Source organism: Brassica napus, chromosome C9 (assembly GCF_020379485.1).
Source record: "Brassica napus cultivar Da-Ae chromosome C9, Da-Ae, whole genome shotgun sequence".
Classification (NCBI taxonomy): Eukaryota; Viridiplantae; Streptophyta; class Magnoliopsida; order Brassicales; family Brassicaceae; genus Brassica; species Brassica napus.
In genome coordinates this window covers 46,325,652-46,347,067 of record NC_063452.1, presented here as the reverse complement: position 1 = coordinate 46,347,067, position 21,416 = coordinate 46,325,652, and the positions used below count along the sequence as shown (strand labels likewise).

At 37.2% G+C, this 21,416-nt stretch overlaps 2 protein-coding genes and 1 non-coding gene across 3 annotated transcripts; 2 read left to right on the top strand and 1 right to left on the bottom strand.

Moving 5' to 3' along the window:
- Positions 1–5,964: 5,964 nt before the first annotated feature.
- Positions 5,965–8,913, top strand: LOC106377629. The gene is made up of 3 exons (XM_048768043.1): positions 5,965–8,110; positions 8,228–8,241; positions 8,827–8,913. Exons 1-3 carry the CDS (start codon positions 5,965–5,967, stop codon positions 8,911–8,913), a joined length of 2,247 nt encoding a protein of 748 aa, XP_048624000.1.
- An 838-nt stretch (positions 8,914–9,751) lies between these two features.
- Positions 9,752–12,778, bottom strand: LOC125592686. The gene is made up of 8 exons (XM_048768042.1): positions 12,005–12,778; positions 11,912–11,925; positions 11,568–11,858; positions 11,226–11,484; positions 10,873–10,966; positions 10,693–10,816; positions 10,516–10,597; positions 9,752–10,438 (listed from the first exon to the last, which is right to left on the bottom strand). Exons 1-8 carry the CDS (start codon positions 12,776–12,778, stop codon positions 9,752–9,754), a joined length of 2,325 nt encoding a protein of 774 aa, XP_048623999.1.
- Positions 12,779–20,707: 7,929 nt separating this feature from the next.
- Positions 20,708–20,814, top strand: LOC125593632. The gene has a single exon (XR_007329532.1). It is a non-coding gene; the product is annotated as a small nucleolar RNA R71 (small nucleolar RNA).
- The last annotated feature ends 602 nt before the right edge of the window (positions 20,815–21,416 follow it).

The window sequence follows — 21,416 nt, the reverse complement described above, 5'->3', positions numbered from 1 at the left end:
TTATCTAAAAGTATAAGTGATAAAAGTAATTTATGAATTTATTTATTTATTTTCATTTATGACAAATTTTAAATATTCAAGTACATCGTTTGATGAATAAATATTTTACTATTTTAGATCTTCTGGAAATTTTTGAGTTAAATCTATTTTCAATTAGTATTGATAATTAATGGTGTGGAGTTGTTATTTAATTGAAAATATAACTTGATTTCGTGTATTAGGAGTTTTTAATTAAAAATATGGAAACAAAATGAAGATTTTATGATATTTTAAGATAATGATTTCTTTTATTGGTTAATCAATATTTTTTACGGAATATCATATTGTTTCACTTAGGAGTGGATGTTTGCGTATTCATTCGGGTTCGGTTCAAGTTTATTCCAATTTCAGGTTTTCGGGATTGAAATTTTCATTCTCATTTGGGTATTTATAAATTTTGGCTCGGGTTCGGTTTGGATCTTTGCGGGTTCGGTTTAGGTTTGGATAACTCATTTAAATTCTTTAAAATTTTAAATTTATATGTACTTTAAATTTCTCGAAATTTAAACATAGAAAGTAATATATTACATATTATGCTAAAATACCTAAATTTAACATATAATTTGGTTTACCTTGAATATTTTGGATCGATAATCAATATATATTTAAGTATTTTAAGTGATTTAAGTATTTTTGGTTATTTTAAGCATTTACTTTTAACTATTTATATATATTTTCAAATATTTTGGACAACTTGAAAATATCCTTTATATTTTAAATGTTGTTATATAATAAATCTAAAAATAATTAATATATTTAAGTATAAAAATCTATTTCGGAGACCTAAAATATTTTGGGTCGTGTTTAATTTCGATTTTCTAAATACCAAAACTCTGAACCAGTTTGGATGTTTAATAAAAACAATTCGGGTTCGGTACTACTTTTTTTGATCGGATTCTGTTTGTTTCTTTGGATTTGGGTTTTTTCCCAACCCTAGGATTCGGAGTAGGATTTTTTGTGTCAAATATAAAAACTAATACCATAGGCTTGAATGCTTTAAAAAGAAAAGGAAACGAAAATGAGGATTTTATTGTAACAACATAATAATTTAGTTGCCGTAGGTTTGATTTATTAAAAGTAAATAAGCGTAGATTGATTATGTGAATTTGAGACTAACTGATTTGTGAATTTAAAATAAAATAGAACACATTTATGGATATGTTTTAATAGGTAAGATTTACTTGATTTAGTTATGCATATCATTTACTGTTAGAATATATATATTTAAGATACAATATGAGGATTTTATGGCTGATTTATAAACAAATATAAAAAGTTTATGGCATATACAATAGAACCTCTATAAATTAATACTCGATAAATTAATAATCTTTATAAATTAATAAATTTCACCGGTCCCAATTTAGGTCAGTTCAAAATTTGACACAAAATAATAAAATAATAAGATAATATATTTTTAGAAAATTCTATGTAAACACATGGCCTCATTAAAATTATAAATTAATAATTTATATCTATACATATTTTATATAAGTAAGAAACTATTATTATATTGTTTGTTTTATATTCACAAGGGAATTATCTTTATATTTTCTTAACACTTAATATATTTTTGATGAGATTTAGTAATATTATATCTAAAACCAAATTTATAATCTATGCAATATATATTAAATACACTAAATAATATAATAAAATTAATATAAATGTCAAAAACTAACAATTAATGTCTATACACTAAAATGAAATATTTTTTTTTCTTACAATAAATATATATCTTAAAATAAGAATTATAAATAAAGAAACTTTTGTAAATTAATATCTCTATAAATTAATAAAATTTCAAAGTCCCAACATTTTTTATTTATAGAGGTTTTACTGTAAATCGTTTTGTTTAGGTATATTCTAATACTGTAACAGATTTTGTTTTTCAAAATTGGTGGCTTAGTTTGTATATATATATATTTAGAATCGATCGTATAGTCAACATTATTATGAACCGGTTAGTTACAATTGGGTTTTTTTTAAATGAACTAATATGAATTTATGATTAATATGATTCATGTATTAGGAAATCCAACACTTCAATGTTATGATAGACTAATTAAAAAAAAAAGAATTCATATTACATTGATTTGAGGTACTTTAGTAACTGGACTGGAAAGTATTGAAAAACAAATTTGTATCCTCATTCATTTGTGATGAACGATAGATCCAAATTAGAGATCACAACAACTTCTTATATGTTACAAGGACGTGACACCATAAACAGTTCATTTTAAGATAACAGAGATTTAAAAAAAAATTAAGGTGATTCATTAATGATGGTTCTGTATGTATTTATTAGGTGATTTAAGATTTCTGTTATAATATTTTCTTAAGGTGATGAACTATGTGCTACATAGTTTTGACATCGTTAGGAGTTCACTCATGATATGATGACAGATTTTAATTTCTTTTATGTGATACGTGTGTCATTTAATTTGTATATATATTAGGTGATTCATCATTGATGCCAATACGTTTTCATAAATCAAACCGGTATATAGGATATAGTTGTTATGATATTCGATTGATATTATATTAAATGGTCCATTAATGATTGAGTAATGTTATTAAGAAATAAATGAAACATCTTATTTCCCTTTTTAAAAATATCACACATGAATCAAGATTGTGACTTCTGTTTTATTATATAAGATGTGATACATGTATCATTTAATTTGTATATATATTAGGTGATTTATCATTGATGTCAATTCGTTTTCATAAATCGAACCGGTATATAGGATAGAGTTGTTATGATATTCGATTGATATTATATTAAATAATCCATTACTCATTGAGAAATGTTATTAAGAAATAAATAAAACATCTAAAGAAGGTATATTTTTTCATTGAATAGATTGTTTCAAACTTTCACATGTATTTGTATCTTCTTCTATATATATATTTTCAGATTATTATTTCATTATTAAAATTGTAACTATATATATAAAGATTAGTAAAATATTGTTTTATTGTCATATTCAAAGATATTGTAATATTTCACAGATTTAGAAAGTTTTTAAAAAATTAAAATTTTCGCTTCATAGATTTATATTATCGAGTAAATAATTAAACATTTAATTTTTGTTTAATTTTTAAAATAAACTATATAGTTTAAAATTTGTTTTCATTGGTTTAAGGTAGTAAAGATTAATCATTGTTAGATAATATGATTTTTGTTATTTAAAAGAAATCTTTATAATTTTAAAAGTTAAGATAGACAAATATTTAAATATTTAGCATATGGAGGTATAGTATTACAACATTAAATTATATCTATTTAATTTATACTATCTATAATTCCAATGGATCATCTATTGTTTAAATCCAATTATTGATAGCCAATAAAAATTTTTGGTAGGCCTAAAATTTAAATGATAAGATTAGATATTAAATGTAACATGACTTTATAGGAATATGTCCATTAGGTCCATTTTAAAAAAAATCACACATGAATCAAGGTTGTGACTTCTATTTTAATATATAATAAGATTGATCTGAATATCCATAGTAGAATTGGACAACCAACAAAATACAAGTTTATATAAAAAATATATATTCATTTTTAGCTACAGAATTTGTTGTCCGGTTTTCCACTTTTGAGTTGTAAAAAATCTTGAATTTAGACTAATCACGTTTACATAGCTCATTTGTATACAAATATATTTTGAACATTAAAGGGAGGAATTTAAATTAAGCGAAACTATCATTTTTTTATAGGAACCAGTTGAAAACATAAAAGACCCAATTATCATGAAATGAGCTCACGACCGGTTTATATCTTGTACAAGAACTTTCAAAATATTAAACATTAAATAAATGGCCTAGCAGTAGCTTCTAATATCAAAAATAGAGGCATAACAATAGATGACCAATGCCAAACATGCGGTGAAAATACAGAAACACTGAACCACATGTTATTTCAGTGTAGAGGTTTGGTCTTTGGCTCCGACAGAGTTCAAGGTCTTATCAAACGGATCTACTTCGTTGTTTGATAACCTCAATGATATGATGGCAAAAGCCAAACATGGAAGAACAGATTTTTTATCTTTTTTCTTGGCTGGAAAATATGGAAAATGAGAAATAATATTGTTTTCCAGCACAATAGACAATACATCTTGCAGGTTATTCATGGAGCAATTCGGGAACAACAATATTATTTCATGAGGCAATACATCAAAAATGCCAAACAGAAGAGACTGAAAGTAAAGCAAGGGCTCTGGAGCTTACTATTCAAGAAGTACTTGAGCCTACTACCACTTACTATTGTTTGGTTGATGCCTCATGGGTAAATGAAAAGGAACTAGGAGGTATAGGATGGTCCTTATATGAAAAAGAAGGCATCCATAAACTTCATGGTTCCTCATCGATTAAACCCACCAACTCGGCATTGGAAGCTGAAGCAACTGCCATGTTTATGGCAGTACAACAAATGAAGAGGCTTGGATATGAACATATAGCTTTCCTTAGTGACTGCAAGTGTCTGGTTGATGAGTTGAATCAGTTTTCTACTGAAAGAACCATCAAAGAAGTCCGTATCACGGAGGCATCCTCTTTGCTGCGAGACATTAAGGTTATGACTAAAGCAGAAAAATTTAGTTTTCATTATGTACCACGATCTTTGCTTACGTATGTTGATGCTTTAGCCAAAGACGCTAGAACTAGGTCTTTAAGTTATGTAATTTCATGGACTTCATGATAATAAAAGTAAAAAGTTGACAAAAAAAACATTAAATATACATAAATTATATAACTTTTCTTATGTTATGGTTTATATTATATATAAAATTATTGAGCTACTTGCTTAATACATTTATTTTAACTTTCAGTAATATACCAAAATCTTGTACGAGAAAAATCATAAAAATATAAACATATTAAAATTAACGATTAGCAATTCTATAAATGTAAAAAAAATTAAAAATAAATAACATTGTTTAAATTTTAGAAACAAACATATTTATTATTTAAATTCAAATGCAATTGTCAAAACAAAAACAAAAATCAATATTGACCAGATACCAAAAATATATAGGGAAAATTGCCGAAAGAGAACAAGAAAACAGCATAGTTGTCCCTATGGTATAAATCCATTTTTTTCATTTTTTCTCTCTTTTACCCTTTCCATATGTTAAAATTAATGAAATAAATAGTTATAAGAATCAAAAAAATTATTAAAAATATAAACAATTAATAAAACACCCATTTACACAAACACATATTTTTTTTGGGTTGAAAAACATAATAAATCATGTTTTTAAATTACGTTCTACTAAAAGTAGAATTCTGTTTCTACACAAAACGGGTGAGTAGAAAGTGAATTCTAGAATGAAAACATCCATCTACTTGTTTTAGAACGTACAAACTACTTTTTACTATAATTCTAAATATGGGGAATACGAATTCTACTATTTGTAATGATCGCTACTTTTATTCAGAAAGATGTTTCTACTTTTATTGAGTATTCTAAGTTATCAGGAATGCAAAATCTAAAACATACACGAACGTCCACTTAGTGTAGAAATTACATTCTGGAATTTTGTTATGTTCTACACAGTGTAGAAGGTGTCTTCTACGGATAAAAAAACTGTATTTTCGAAAATTAAGGAAGTTGCCCTTTTAAAAATATTCTAAAAATATTCTAACTTCCTAAAACGTGTTTTCATTGATTTGCTTCGTGAAAAATAAAAAAAAAAACAATTTTTAATGTTCTTCTTCACCAATCTATGATTTCCCTATGATTTCTCTATAGTTTGTCTTGTGATTTTCACAAACTCTTGTTCTATGATGCATATCTATACAACATGTGGTGTTTGGGAGTTTGGAGCAACCACGTGATGGATTTTTTCGGCTGATGAGAAAGGGGCTAGGCTACTGTTATTGGAATCAAGTTCTACCTTAGAGGTTTTTAAAAGAATGGTTTTGGAGGATTTTGATATGGAAGAAGATAGCTTACCCGATTTGGAGTTGAGTTATCTACCTACTGAGTTGATCAATACATCAACTTGTCCACCTGTGATCATTGCAAATGATCGACAACTTCAAAATTTTGTTGGTTTTGTTCAAAAGTGTGTTTCTACTCGATTGTGTGTAACATCTAAAGCCAAAGTTGAGAATCTGAATGAACCAGACTTTGATCTTAACAAGTCGCCAGCTGATTCAAGTACTGCTCAAGAGGAGGGAAACTCGGTTGATAGGGGGAACGAACCAGCTCCTGTGTTTGTTGAGAGGCAGTGCGAGAAAAAGAAAGAAAAGAATAGCAGAGTCGAAGTTGATGAGGATGCCTATCATGCTGATACCATGATCTCGGCCAAAGAGGACATACATAAGATGTCAAAGTTTTCTGTGCTCAATGTTGTTAAGAAGGGACAATTATTTGAGAACAAAACTTTGCTGAAGGCGACTTTCGAGATATGTGCAATGAAGCATAACTTTCACTATGAGGTTATCAAAACGGATAGACAGCTTTGGTATGTTAGATGTGAGGATAATGCATGCAATTGGTGTGTTCGAGCAGAGTGTTTGAAGGATTCTGCATATTTCATTATCAAAAAGTATGTCGGTGAACATACATGCGCACCTTCAAGCAAAACCAAACCGGGTAGGACTGCTTCGGCCAAAACTATAGGTAGTCTGATTATGCATAGGTATGAAGGGGTTAAGGAAGGGCCGAAATGCAATGATATAATACAGATTATGCTTATGGATCATGGCTGTGAGATCACGAAATCTTTAGCATGGGATGCTCGTGAATATGCGGTTAATGCTGTTAGAGGTATACCAGAGAGAAGTTATGGAAAAATACCGAAATACTTGCACATGCTGAGAGAGGCTAATCCGGGTACACATTCATCGTATGAGATTGACAGCAAAGGGAGATTTCGGTACCTGTTTATTGCATTTGGGCAATCGGTACGAGGATTTAACAGAGTCATAAGGAGGGTTATTGTGGTTGATGGCACTTTTCTGAAGAACAAATACAAAGAAGTTCTATTGGTTGCAACTGCCGTAGACGGAAATTCTAATTTGTATCCTCTTGCATTCGGAGTAGTCGACTCAGAGAATGAAAATTCTTGGGAATGGTTTATGAGACAACTAAATATTGTCATTGCTGATGATCATCATTTGGCTTTCATTTCGGACAGACATGCGGCCATTGCTAAGGCGCTTGAGACTGTGTATCCAACAGCTAAACATGGTATTTGCATTCATCATTTGTTGAATAATGTGGTAACATATTACCATGGGAAAGGACTTGTTGGGTTGGTTGCAAAGGCGTCCAAGGTTTATAGAGTTGCTGAGTTTGAAAAGATATTTGCTAATGTGTGTAATATCAGTCCGGCAATTGGAAAATACCTAAGGGATGCTGAAGTCCAAAAGTGGGCAAGATGTCAATTCTCTGGATATAGATATGACATAAGGACAACAAACCCTGCCGAATCCATCAACTCTGCTTTGCGTTCGCCGAGAGAGTATCCAATCATTCCCTTGTTGGACAGTATCAGGGAAATGCTGACTCGGTGGTTTTATAACCGTAAGAAAAAGATTTCAAAGCATAATCATCCTCTTACCATAGATGTGGAGAAAAAGATTGAAAGGAGAACCGAGAAAGGGAAAAGATTTGCAGTTTACCCTGTCAGCGATGGTCGATTGCTTGTTAGAGGTGATAAAATCGACTGCTTAGTTGATTTGGATAGACGTACTTGCTCATGTGGGAAGTACAACCTGATGAAGATACCTTGTCGGCACGCAATTATAGCTGGTTTTCATGTTGGCAGACAGCCACACACATTGACTGATTTATTTTACACTACAGAAGCTTGGCGAGAAGCTTATCATGAAAGCATCAATCCTATTGCTGTTCCTGAGGATGCTTGGTCCATGCCAGAAGATGTTGTCGTGGTCAATGTGCTACCACCAGAATCAAGAAAATCAGTTGGAAGAAATAGAAAACGCAGTTATGAAACTGTTGAAGATAAAATTCGGTTATCGCAAACATCACAAAAGAGGCAGCCTCGCAAGTGTAGTAGATGTGGTATTAGTGGGCACAACAGAGCAACTTGTAAAATACCAATATAGCCAGTCACATATGGTAAGGGTCAGCTTATATAGCCAGTTCGTTTATATTTTTGTCAATCTCGATTTAATTGTGTTTCATGTATTGATGTTTCTGTTACAGGTTGGTCTGTTCAAGTATGCAAGTTGTGGTGTTTGAAAGTGCAGTATTGCCTTTTCTCGTATGGTTTTTTCTTCTAAAAACAATCAACTTTGTTTTCATTTTGATTGTTATACTTTGGATAATTCTCGTATGGTTATTTTCTCAGTTTCATTGTTATATATTGACATTATTTTCTCATCACTTCTCTATCTCTCTGTTTGTTTAGTTATGTTATGTTCAGCTATGCTTTTGAGTTTGAGTTTGAATTTGAGTTTGAGTTTGTTTGACAATAGCTGCTGCCCGATTTTTCAACAAGGAAGGTGGATTGTAAGAACAGAACACTGAGCACAAAATATAAAGAACCACTAGACTGGTTAAGTCGACACAAACAATGTAACAACAAAACACAAATTGAAGCCAATACTAAGAACCAGTAGACTGGTAAAGACGACAAAAAAACACTAAGAAGAAGATACTTAGAACCAGTAGACTGAGTTCACTCATTCTTGGCTTCTTAATCTTCCAAAAAGCCATAGAATGCTTCCTAAGCAACCTAATTCAAGTGATTTTTTCTGCTTCTTAACTTCTTCTTCTATTGTCTGTGTGATACTACTTTTCAGATCTTCAATCTCTTCGACAATTCTCCTTTGCTCAGCCTCTACCCTTCGAATCTCATCAAGCAGGGCGTCATCAACCCACTTAAATAAATGATTTTCCTTCTTTCGCTACATAGAAACGAAAATCAAGTTAGGAGAAACAAAATGGAATGAAAAAACAGCATGTTTGTCCTACACAATCGAATATCGAATCAGACAAAAAAAGAACATAACAAATCGAAAATCGAATCAGACTATGAACCTGTGCCCCTATTTCACATCTATAGAACCGTCGGTAAGGATTGTCATTAGTTCTCGAATAGAATATCACAACCCCTTTCCCGCACCAGCACCTAGATGGCACCCCGTACGAATGTCGCCTTGAAGTATTCATGGGTGTGAAAAACTGATTCAGAGAGAAAAAAGAGATTGAAGGAAAATAAGATCTGAAAAAATGTGAAAAGTCGGGTTTCATTGCTGAGTTGATCTTAAATATGTCGGGTTTTAGGTTTATTGTGGATCTAGTTCTGGTCGGGTTTGACTGTTGAGTTGGATCAAAAGTCTGGTTTACAAGAAGCCAAGTTAAGTGTATTACATTTGATTCAATTTATTTACTCCTACGGGATGATCTAGTAAAACAGTTTTGATAACTGTTCTTGTAGTCTTGTTCCGTGTTTTGGTTTTGTTTAGGGTATGTTTAGGGTTTTGGTTAGGGTTCTAATTTAAAACAGTGTTAAATTCTAGCATTCTTCAGCTAAAAAGTCTTAATAATAAAACCACAAGATGTACATCAGATTAGAAGAGTCGATCCTAAAAATCATAATAAAACACTAGAAGTTGTACAATAGACTAAGCATTCTTGTTCCTAAAAATGATAATAAAACACTAGAAGTTCTACATCAGATTAAGCAATCTTGTTCATTACATTAGAACTAGAAACCAAGCAGTCTCACAGAATCTCCTCTACAGTCGAAGAGAGAAACTCTGGGGATTGATACTTTGACATCCTGTCAATCAATTCCGGATCATTAGCTGCTTCCCAAAGATCCCATAAAATCCTATGGCGAGCTTCGATAATGTTACCATCATGCAACAACGACAACTCCAATCCAAGCGCATGGCACTCAATGAACTTCACTGCATAGACGCCACAGTCACATGCACTTTTAATCAGATTCCCAACGGGGACATAGGAAACAGTATATGCACCGACTGCGAAATCCTTCTGGTGTCTCATAGGCTGAACTGCCTTGACAATACGCGGAATAAGGTTTGCGAACCCATCCACCTCCTTGTACCTTTTCCTACCCGAGCAGTCGAACACATCAATGCTCCTCGTCACGAAACTGATGCACAAGGCGATCCAATGATTCCCACTGACATGAACAGGGACATACAGCCGATCCACATCTATATTCCATATCTCATGTGTCCTGCCATGTGGTGGAAGGACCCCTTTACCGTACTGCAGTAGAAAATTATGAAGCATGTAGCTCTTTCTACCCTGAGCTTCTAAATGACCATACTCTTTTTTAATCATATTGCTGAAGACGACAGTCATGAAGGCGACACGATGAGGTCTCCATCGTTTCAAAGATGTTCTCTCCCGGAATACGTACATTGCGGCGTCAATCTCCTGCATATTTCGAAAATCTTAGCACACACAATGTATTTAAAAGACACAAATGGAAGCTAATAGTCTCTAAGGTTTACCAAGCTATCAACCCACTCAGATTTATCCATAAGACGATTAGCAATCTCAAAATCTAAAGTGGCAGGTCCAATCCGTAGACGTCTGAAACCAAATACAATGATAAAATTATAAAACAATTATACATTTTATTTAAAATATATCAATACATGACAGATGAATGAGAATAGAGTACTTACGTGGAGGAAGTTGACCAAGTTCTAAATTTTTCCCAATCCTCTTCACGGAAAAACACCAACGCGGCATCTGGCGAGTCTTCTTTGGTTCGATCTATTTGCTCATCATCCACTGCAGTGGAGCCATCTTCAACGGTTTTGATTTACTTGAGGTCTCAACTTTCACTTGAGACAGATCAAAACCCTCAGCAAATGTAGCTTGGGACAGGTCCCGCAAGTCTTGTGTACTCAATCCGAAATCAAAATCATTAGTTTCTGTAGCAATATTTTTTCCATCCTATTCATTAAAATTTAAAACAATGCATATAAGAAGAAGCCATTTATTCATAACACAAACAAAGCATTACATTCATAGAGTTTCATACACAAACAGTCAAACATATTATACTTTAGAAACCTATTACACAAAGTTTCACATTCCATATTACATAATATTACACAGTCAATATGAAGTTCCAAAAGCCGAGCTCCAGCACCCTAACTCAAGCATCGTAGTTCCAAGTTCATCAAGTTCTACACTTTCTCTTAGGTAGTACCTTTTTTGTTGGAGTAGGTTGATCGCCATTGCGCTTAGGTGGAGCTTGAGCGCCTTTGCTCTTAGGTGGAGCTTGAGCGCCTTTGCTCTTAGGTGGAGCTTGCTTGGCTTTGCTGTTTAGTGGAGCTTCTTCAGCTTCTTTCTTGCTAGGATAGTTTCCTTCACCAGTCAAACTGATTGCGTCCCTGAGCTGTGAAACATCAATCTCCATCTTCCCCATCCTCTCTGTAAACACCCTCTCCATATTCGCCATTTGCATACTGAGCACATTCCCAATGAAGTGACAGATGTGCGGATAAGACCCTCAATGAAACTCTTAGTTTCAAGACCAAAAGTCAGATACTTTTCTGCTGATCGCTTACACAGCACCTTCTTCTTTCTTGTCTCTGCTCCTTCATCAAGAAACTTTCTCTTGCCTTTTCCTGCAACCTTAACCGAAGAGGTCTCCTCGTCTGGTACAACATCCGTATGATCCACGCTCTTATCAGCTTCTGACCCTCTATCATGGCAGTCGGGTTCCTCCATTTTAGTTTCTTCAGGGTCTAAAACTGGCCAGTCTGTGCTGCTCCAATCATACTTGTTCCTGATCCTCTCCAAAAGAAGGTCCACTCGTTCATCTTCCATCTCACCCTTCCTTATATAGTCAACATCTAGAAACACATCACCATTACCAGTCACTGATATGACCGGAACAAGTTATCCTGCAAACAGCTAAAACATTAAAATCCAAACAAAATATATACAACAACCATATAAAAGAAAAAAAGAGAGAGAATTTACCTTCTTAATTAAGGAGTCCTCGAGGTCAATGATGTCTTCATAAGAAACTTTTGCAACTCCTTTCCAATTGCCACACCTTGGACCTTTGAAGCTGTCTGAGACTCTTCTGCCTAATATTTCTCCAAAATCAGGAATTGCCTCCATAATCCAAATCTGGAGAGCATAGGAGAAACCCTCGAAAATGTAGCTCTCCTTCTTACCCAACTTCTTCCCAGCCTTCTCAATCGAACTCAGCAGGAAATCATACGAGTGAAGACCCCAATGGAACTTCCGAACCTTGTCAAAATCCATCACCAACTTGATGTACATATGAGGGATGGACACCTTCTCATCTCTCCCCATCACCACACCCACTATTACACACAAGTAGATCAACCTCATCCTATCAAGCCGCGTCCAAGTGTGAACTTCTTGTAGATGAACCTTTCTGATCGACTGCAAGGTGATCTTACCACCTGTGTGCAGTAGGTTACTCCAAAAACCCCCGTCATTTTTCCATTTCACTACGTCACTGTTAGTTTCCCGTGTAATCTTGAGGCCTGTCACAGCATGGTACTCCTGAAGCGAAAACCGGAGAGGCATCCTCGCAAAAACAAACCACTTCTCATGCAGCTTTGAGGTAATCAGCTGCCTACATATGAAGCTATCCACTAGTTTCCCAGAGAACTTGAGATCATTTTCGGCAATAGCCATGATATGTGTGACAACAGGATCTCTCTTGACATCATCGTACTCTGCACACATAGCTTTCTTAAGATCTCTGATAAGTTCCATGCGGCAACTGTTGTTGATCTTCTTAACCCGAGGTTCTGAACCCTCTGCATACAATCGTTTGGGTAGCTCTGATGTCTCGAGTTTTAACCCGATTATCTAACTGCAAGTGCACAGTAAAGTACGCAGTAGTAATGCGGGATCGAATCCACAGGGACCGATGATCACACGTAGAGTTGCAGACAAGTTAATAGCTACAGCGAATCAAGATATGTTTTTGATGGTTTTTATTTAATTTTCTCTAGTGTCACAAAGTGTAAACAAGCATGTAAAAAGATGATTTAAACGAATTGAAAACTATTTTAAAACAAACGTTGGGCATTGGGAATTCTCAGGGATTTCTTTTTAATCAAGATACAATTAATGGCAGACACAGGGATATATTAAGAACCGTCTAGAACTCAAACACGATATTAGAATTAACCTACTTCCGTAGCGCTAATTCTCTATGTTATAGAAATCTCCACACTAACTTCCGCTGAGTTTCAATTTCTAAACAAGCATTAAGAACAGGTTCAATATGTTCACAAAGCGCAATAACATCAACTTCCGAGGGTTAAGGACACTTTGCTCATCTAAAGTATTTTCGGAAGTTCAAACAATCACTTTCGGTGCATCAAACAATCTGAAATCATGAACTAAGTGATCAATTCAGTTCAAGCAGTAAGAAACCCATTAGATGAAGAACCAAAACGTAATCCCTTAGTCTACACACGTTTTATGAATCAAAACATCAAGAAATCCCCTATGAGAACCCCTAAACCCAACTAGATGACTACTCACACATAACTAAACAAGAACAAAACGATTTTGATGAAGAAAACATGATAAGATTGTATTAAAACAGAGTAAAGGTTCAGAAGATCTTCTCCAAATGGTTTTGAGATGAACTCCTTCACAAATCTTCACAAATCACACAAAAGATGAACAAAAACTCTCAAATCTCTCTCTAGAACTTGTAAATCTCCTTCTTGGTCGCCCCTGGTCTTTTCTGAGTCTCAAAGGTCGAGTTCTTCTCTGAATTATTGAGGGGAGTGGGTAAAAAGGAGTGAAAAGCTCGTTTGTGCGTGTGGAGCCCGTAGCGCCTGAGATCGGTCGATCCACATGGCTCGGATCGGTCGATCTCGTGTATGAAAGCCTGGGATCGGTCGATCCAGGTAGCCCGGATCGGTCGATCTCGTGCTCTGTGCGATCAATACTTCATTCGGTCCATTGTTCGGTCCATCTTGCTTCTGAATAAATCCCGAATGCGTTCTTTTCTTTCAAGCTATCTAGTAACCTGCATATTACACTTAAGAACACCAAAACGCATCAAATAGACCAAAACATTAATTAAAACCGACCATTTAATTGCTCCAAAACGAGTTTAAAACCGTTAAAAACACGGAATATCAACTCCCCCAGACTTGAATCTTTGCTTGTCCTCAAGTAAAGAGGATTAAAATTTGGGAGCTCACTAACCCTCAGTAGACCTTACCTTGTGATTTCGCTAACCACTTAAATCAGAGACTGTCAAGGCATTCATTCCAAATCCCCACCAAGACCGCGCAAACCTTTCCATATTTCAGACCTGCAAGTCTCAGTTTCAAGTAATCAACTCTTTACATTCATTAAAAAGGGCGTGACCTTTCCACCAAAGATATCTCCATCAGGTATAACGGGCTCGGTGTTTGGGAGGCTGTTTTAGTGTTTAATTAGGTGAGGCTCAAGTGTTTGTGGGTATCAGCGATAACAAAAAAAAATGCAAAACATTATGCAAAATCGCTGGAGAGACCGAGTATATTGATAACCATGTTTTCGAACTGCTCAAGTCTCAAATGATCAAAAACCAACAAATCTCAAACTCTAACCCCAAATTTAAACAAAGCATCATCTCTAGTACATAAAATAAAAATAAAATGTCTAAATCAAATATACTGAATGAGATATAAACATGAATAAATTTTTTTTTTTTTTTTTTTGGACCGATTACTTGCAAATGTTTTGTGGTAATCGATCGAATCATATTTTTTTTTTTTTTTTTTTTTTTTTTTTTTTTTTTGGAAAACTTATACAAACCGGAATCGAATATATACACTGCGATGCAATCACACACTTACAACACCCAATTTTTCCATTTACACTTCTAGACACACAGGTCCGTGTCTAACCACCTAAATGTTCCGATCCTACCTAAGCAGTCGGATGAACCATGTCTACCCTAATCTCTCCATTGTTTTTGCACATGTATGCACATATAATCAGTGTGTAAGAATGCATGGAGATGAAATAAAAGGGTAAGGTGTAGGTGTGGTACCAAACTATTGATGAGTCTGGCCATTCAGGATTATTAAAGAGTGGTAGAATGTGGTAAAGAAAATCCTGAATGTGTATATGGTGTACCGTTTCCTGATGTTGATTCCTGGTCAAAAGAAATTAAATTCATTAATGGTCAAAAATAGTTGAGTCGACTACAATTCACCGAGACTTGATAAAAGATTTAAGGAGAGGTTGTTTGGTCAAGTGCTTCCTCGGTTTGTCTGCGCTAACAGTCCTGAAAAATGGTCAATATGAAATGTAAAGCACAACACACAAGGAAGTAGTCTAATAATCATCACAGGGTCTGAGAAAAATACGTAGAGAGTTTTTAAAACACAAAGAAAATAAAAGAAATAAAAGCAATATGGTACATAAGTAGCATCCTCCCCCAGACTTACTTCACACCGTCTCGGTGTGAAAATAATTCCAAGAGAGATTACCGATCAGGCGTTGCGGTCAGTACGCCTCTTGGAGCGCCTCTCCAAGGCTCCATCATCATCAGAGTCCTCCGCTGCCTCAGGTCCAGCAGCGGTGCCGTGGGCGCCTTAGATCGACCGATCCATAGGCGTTGGATCGACCGATCTCTGCCTGATCGTGATACATGCCTGAAAATCATCTAAAAAACACATCCAAAAATCAATTCACACCAAAAAAACATAATCACAAAAGAGAAAGAAAATCAAACCATGTGGGTTGCCTCCCACTCAGCGCTTGTTTAAAGTCGCGAGCCTGACTATTTTGTTGTCCTTAGGCGAGATCAGGTTCCGATAAAGGAATATTGGTTCCTTCTTCGGGTTTTGCATCTGTGAAGTAAGGTTTTAGCCTCTGCCCATTGACGGTGAATTTCCTCCCATTGTCTTCCAAGACAACAGCTCCATAAGGTCTAACCTCTGTGATGGTGAAGGGTCCGGACCAACGAGACTTAAGCTTTCCAGGAAATAGCTTGAGTCTAGAGTTGAACAGAAGAACTTTGTCTCCAGCAGCGAAGTCTCTCGGGATTATCTTTCTGTCATGCCATGCCTTAGTTCTTTCCTTGTAGATTTTGGTGTTCTCATAGGCGTTCAACCGAATCTCGTCCAGCTCGTTCAACTGAACCATCCTCCTTTCTGCTGCGGTTTTAATGTCGAAGTTCATCAACTTCGTTGCCCAAAAACCACTGTACTCCAATTCCACAGGTAGGTGACAAGACTTTCCATAGACCAGATTAAAAGGAGTGGTGCCCAAGGGAGTCTTGTAGGCGGTTCTATACGCCCATAAGGCGTCATCAAGCTTCACAGCCCAGTCTTTCCTTGTTTTGCCTACAGCCTTCTCCAAAATCCCCTAATTTCTCGGTTCGATATTTCAACCTGCCCACTTGTCTGAGGATGATAAGGTGTAGCTACCTTATGCTTTACTCCATGTTTCTTCAGCAGTTTATCGAACGTCTTGTTGATGAAGTGAGAGCCTCCATCACTAATAACCACTCTCGGGATCCCGAATCTTGGAAAAATGACTGTCTTGAACATTTTCTTGACAACACTAGAGTCATTTGTCTTGCTGGCTACTGCTTCCACCCACTTGGAGACATAATCAACCGCAACCAAGATGTACTCATTTCCATAAGAAGATGGGAAAGGGCCCATAAAATCAATTCCCCATACATCAAAAACTTCAACTTCAAGGATGAAATTTTGGGGCATCTCATTTCTCTTACTGATGTTACCCTTCCGCTGACATGCATCACACTTTGAGACAAACTCATGGGCGTCTCTGAAAAGTGTAGGCCACCAGTAACCAGCCTGCAGGACCTTAGAAACCGTCTTGAATGTTGCAAAATGGCCTGCGTATTCTGAGCTGTGGCAGTGGAAAAGAATTCCTTGCATCTCATTCTCCAGAACGCATCTCCTGAATAAACCATCTGAGCATCTCTTGTAGAGGAAGGGATCATCCCAGTAATAGTGGTTCACATCTCTCATGAACTTCTTCCTCTCATATCCCTTCAGGTTCGGTGGTTCAATTTCAGCACATAGGTAGTTTGCAAAGTCTGCAAACCATGGGAGATCATCCTGAATTTGTCTCATGGCACAGCAATCAGCCTGATCCAAATACTCATCCTCCAGCAAGGTGATCACATAGACATTCTCCTCGGGTAATGTATCATCCAGTGGTGTTTCAGCTTCCACTCTCATTCGGGAAAGATGATCTGCCACTCCATTTTCTGCTCCTCTCTTGTCTCTGATCTCAATATCAAACTCCTGTAGGAGTAAGATCCACCTTAAGAGTCTCGGTTTAGCATCTTTTTTCGTCATCAGGTACTTCAAGGCTGCATGATCTGTGTGCACAATTACTTTCGAGCCCACCAAATAGGACCTGAACTTCTCGAAAGCATAAACTACTGCCAGCAACTCCTTCTCAGTGGTAGCATACTTGATTTGAGCATCATCAAGCGTTCGGCTGGCATAATAGATCACATGGAGTTTCTTGTCTTTTCTCTGCCCCAAAACAGCTCCAATCGCGTAATCACTTGCGTCACACATTATTTCAAATGGCAAGTCCCAATCTGGTGGCTGCACAATGGGAGCACTGACTAGAGACTTCTTGAGAATCTGAAACGCAGCGAGGCAGTCAGCATCAAAAACAAACTTCGCTTCTTTGCACAGCAGACGGGTGAGTGGCCTCGCTATCATAGAGAAGTCTTTGATAAACCTCCTGTAGAAACCGGCATGTCCCAGAAAACTCCGAATATCCCTCACTGTCCTGGGAGGCTGTAGGCTGGTCATAACTTCAATCTTTGCTTTGTCAACCTCGATACCCTGCTCTGATATCCTGTGACCCAAAACAATGCCATCTTTCACCATGAAATGACACTTCTCCCAATTTAACACCAAGTTCTTCTCCTCACATCTTTCCAGCACCTTGCACAGATTAGCAAGGCAGTCGCTAAATGAAGAACCGTAGACTGAGAAATCGTCCATAAAAACCTCCATAATGTCCTCAATAAGATCAGTAAAGATCGACATCATGCATCTCTGGAAAGTTGCAGGAGCATTGCACAATCCGAAGGGCATTCTCCTGTAGGCAAAAGTACCGTATGGGCAGGTGAATGTTGTCTTCTCTTGGTCGTCTGGATGAATGGGTATCTGAAAGAACCCGGAGTAGCCATCGAGAAAACAGTAGTAGGGGTGGTTGGCTAGTCTTTCCAGCATCTGGTCAATGAAAGGAAGTGGGAAGTGGTCCTTCCTTGTGGCTGAGTTTAGCTTCCTGTAGTCAATGCACATCCTATGCCCTGTGACTGTTCTGGTAGGAATCAGCTCATCCTTCTCATTTGTGATGACAGTGATGCCACCCTTCTTAGGAACCACATGAACCGGGCTCACCCAAGTGCTGTCTGAAATTGGGTAGATCACCCCTGCACTTAACAGCTTTAGAATCTCCTTTTTCACAACTTCCATCAGTTTGGGATTCAGTCTTCGCTGGTGCTCTATGGACGTCTTTGACTCATCCTCCAAGTGAATCTTGTGCATGCAAAGATCTGGAGAAATACCTGTAATATCATCCAAAGAGTACCCCAATGCTTTTCTATACTTTCGCAATTTTGAAAGAAGCAAAGCGGTCTCCACATTATTCAGGTTAGCACAAATAATAACAGGATATGTGGAATTCGGTCCCAAGAATGCATACCTCAGCCCAGCTGGGAGGGCTTTAAGTTCCACCTTTGGAGCATTCTCCTCACTCCAATCTGGTTGGGAGGATGACGGTTTGACGGTTTTATCGGTGCCTGAGTCTTCAAGGCTGACATAGGCGACATGCTTCTCAATCGGTGAGGCTGAATCCAAAATCTCAGAAAATCCAACCACTTCTTGGTTCATGAACCCGAACTCACTCTCCTTTGGGTCAATGCGACTTGTAGAGGATCATCAGTGTGCAACTCTTCATCCATTTCCTCCACCAGTTCAGTCAATGTATCAACCCAGAAAGTCTGTCCATCAATAGTCGGATTTTTCAGCACCTTCTCCACATTGTATCTCATCGCCATGTCTCCTAGACGTAAGTCTATATGCCCATTCTGTACATCAATCATGGCTCCAGCTCCAGAACTACAAAATCGGTAAGCACGTATCCCTTTCCAACACCAACAGGGATGTTCTCTAGTACACCGACTGGTCTTCGCACTGATCGGTCAGCAAGGACCAAGGAGATCCTTGTAGGTTTGTAGTTCGTCATGCCTAGCCTCTCAGAGACAGAGAAAGGCATTAGGCTCACTCCTGAACCCAGATCGCAGAGACTCTTCTCAAAAGTAAGTGATCCAATGCGGCATGGTAGAACAAATGCTCCGGGATCTTCACGCTTTTTAGGCATGACATTTTGTAGAACTGCGCTACACTCCTCATTGAGCATCAACACACCCCGCTCTAGGCTCATCTTATCGGTAAGAATCTCCTTCATGTACCTTTTAAGAGAAGGTACCATCTTCACCGCTTCAACAAATGGCAATCTCACATGTAACTCCCCAACAAGGTTCTTTAGCTTCTCGTACTCACGTTCTTTGATCTTCTGCCTTGGTCTGGATGGGTATGGAGCCTTAGGAACATAAGCAGGAGGCGCCACATACACCTCTTCAGGTTCAGAGGAATTTGGCTTCGTCGACACGGGATCGGTCGATCCAGATGGACCGGATCGGTCGATCTCCTTCCCTTGGATCGGTCGATCTGTTCTTGAGATCGGTCGATCTCTTTCTCTTTCGATTCCTCAATCGTTTTTCCACTCCTAAGTGTTATAGCATTCACAAACTCCTTGGGATTCGTCTCTGACTTCCCTGGTAGAAATCCAGGTGCTGTTCTGCTGCTGGAGGCGGTTTGAGCAACTTGCTTTTCCAAAACTTTCAAATGGGTGTTCAAAGCTTCGAACTTCCCATTAAGCTCTCCATACATGTTATCCACCTTGGTGTTTATCTCTGCAGTGCTATTCTTCTGACCTTCTAGCACCATTTGCAGCATCTTCTTAATTTCGTTATCCTGAGAAGGCTGTGACGAAGAGGCATTTCCTTGATTCTGATAGTTGTTGTACTGCTGCCTTTGCTGAAATCCTGAGTTTCCCGAGTTGTTCCCCTGATATTGATTTCTGTTCTGAAATCCTTGGTTGAACACACTCTGGTTCTGATTCTGGTTCTGCCTGTTTCCTGCCTGAGGGTAGGACTGATGTTGTGGATTCTCCACATTGTTGCTCCGGTAAGACAGATTATTTTGCTGATTTTGACTCCATCCAAGGTTCTGATTGTAGCCTCTGTTGTAGTTTCCTTGACCACCAATGTAGTTCACATCAGCTTGCATATCATCTGAATCATCACCAACAGTTTCTTGTGAGGAACGATAGCCTTGCTCCTCCACAAATTTCACAGATTTCTGATCTCTCTTGAGAAGCATCTCAATCTTGGCATTCAGCTCATCTATCTTCTTGGATTCATAACCAACACCCTTCTGGCTGGTGTCAAACCTTGACTTGCGGTTTGCTTTGCTGGATGACAGGTTGTTCAGCAAGGTGTAAGCTTCTTCAACAGTCTTGGTCATGAAATCACCATTACTTGCTGTGTCCATGGCATCTTGACTCTCTTCATGAACTCCATTATAGAAAATGTTCAGCAAACTCACATCAGTGTAACCATGGTGAGGGCAGTCCTGTGTGTACTCCTTGAAACGCTCCCAAGCCTCATGAAAGCTTTCTGAATCAAGCTGCTGAAAGCTTCCAATTCTGCTTCTCAGATATGTGGACCTTGACTTGGTGAAGAAATGCTGTAGAAAAGCAGCTCTTGTCTCTTCCCATGTAGTAAGAGATCCTGGAGGGATGGACTTTAACCATCTGATAGCTTTATCAGCTAAGGAAAACGGGAACAACCTGCATTTCAAAGCGCCTTGAGGAACTCCATTATGTCTGCTGGTGTCACAGACTCGCTCAAAATGCTCCAAGTGATACATCGGGTCCTCAGACGGGTTTCCATGAAACGGATTTTTCTCCACCAAATTAATGAGACCAGTCTTGATCTCAAAGTCTCTTCTCTCAATGGGAGGTGGGCGAATCCCAGAACGATCGGCATAGAATGCATCTGGTGTATCATAATGTGCAAGCGTCATCCTAGGCATGCCATAGTCTCCAGCCTGTTGTCTTGCAGCTACACCAGCCTGCTGATTATCACCAGCATTGTTGCCTTCTCGTTCATTTACAGGAATTGGATTTTGCGGGTTGTCCTGAAATTGGTCTTCTTGGTGTTCAGCCATTTCAACCTCTTCAGCGGACTCAAGTCTTTTCTTTTTCACTTGTCTCTCTAGGCGGCCGAGCTCTAACTCCAAAGGTATTAAATTCGATGATC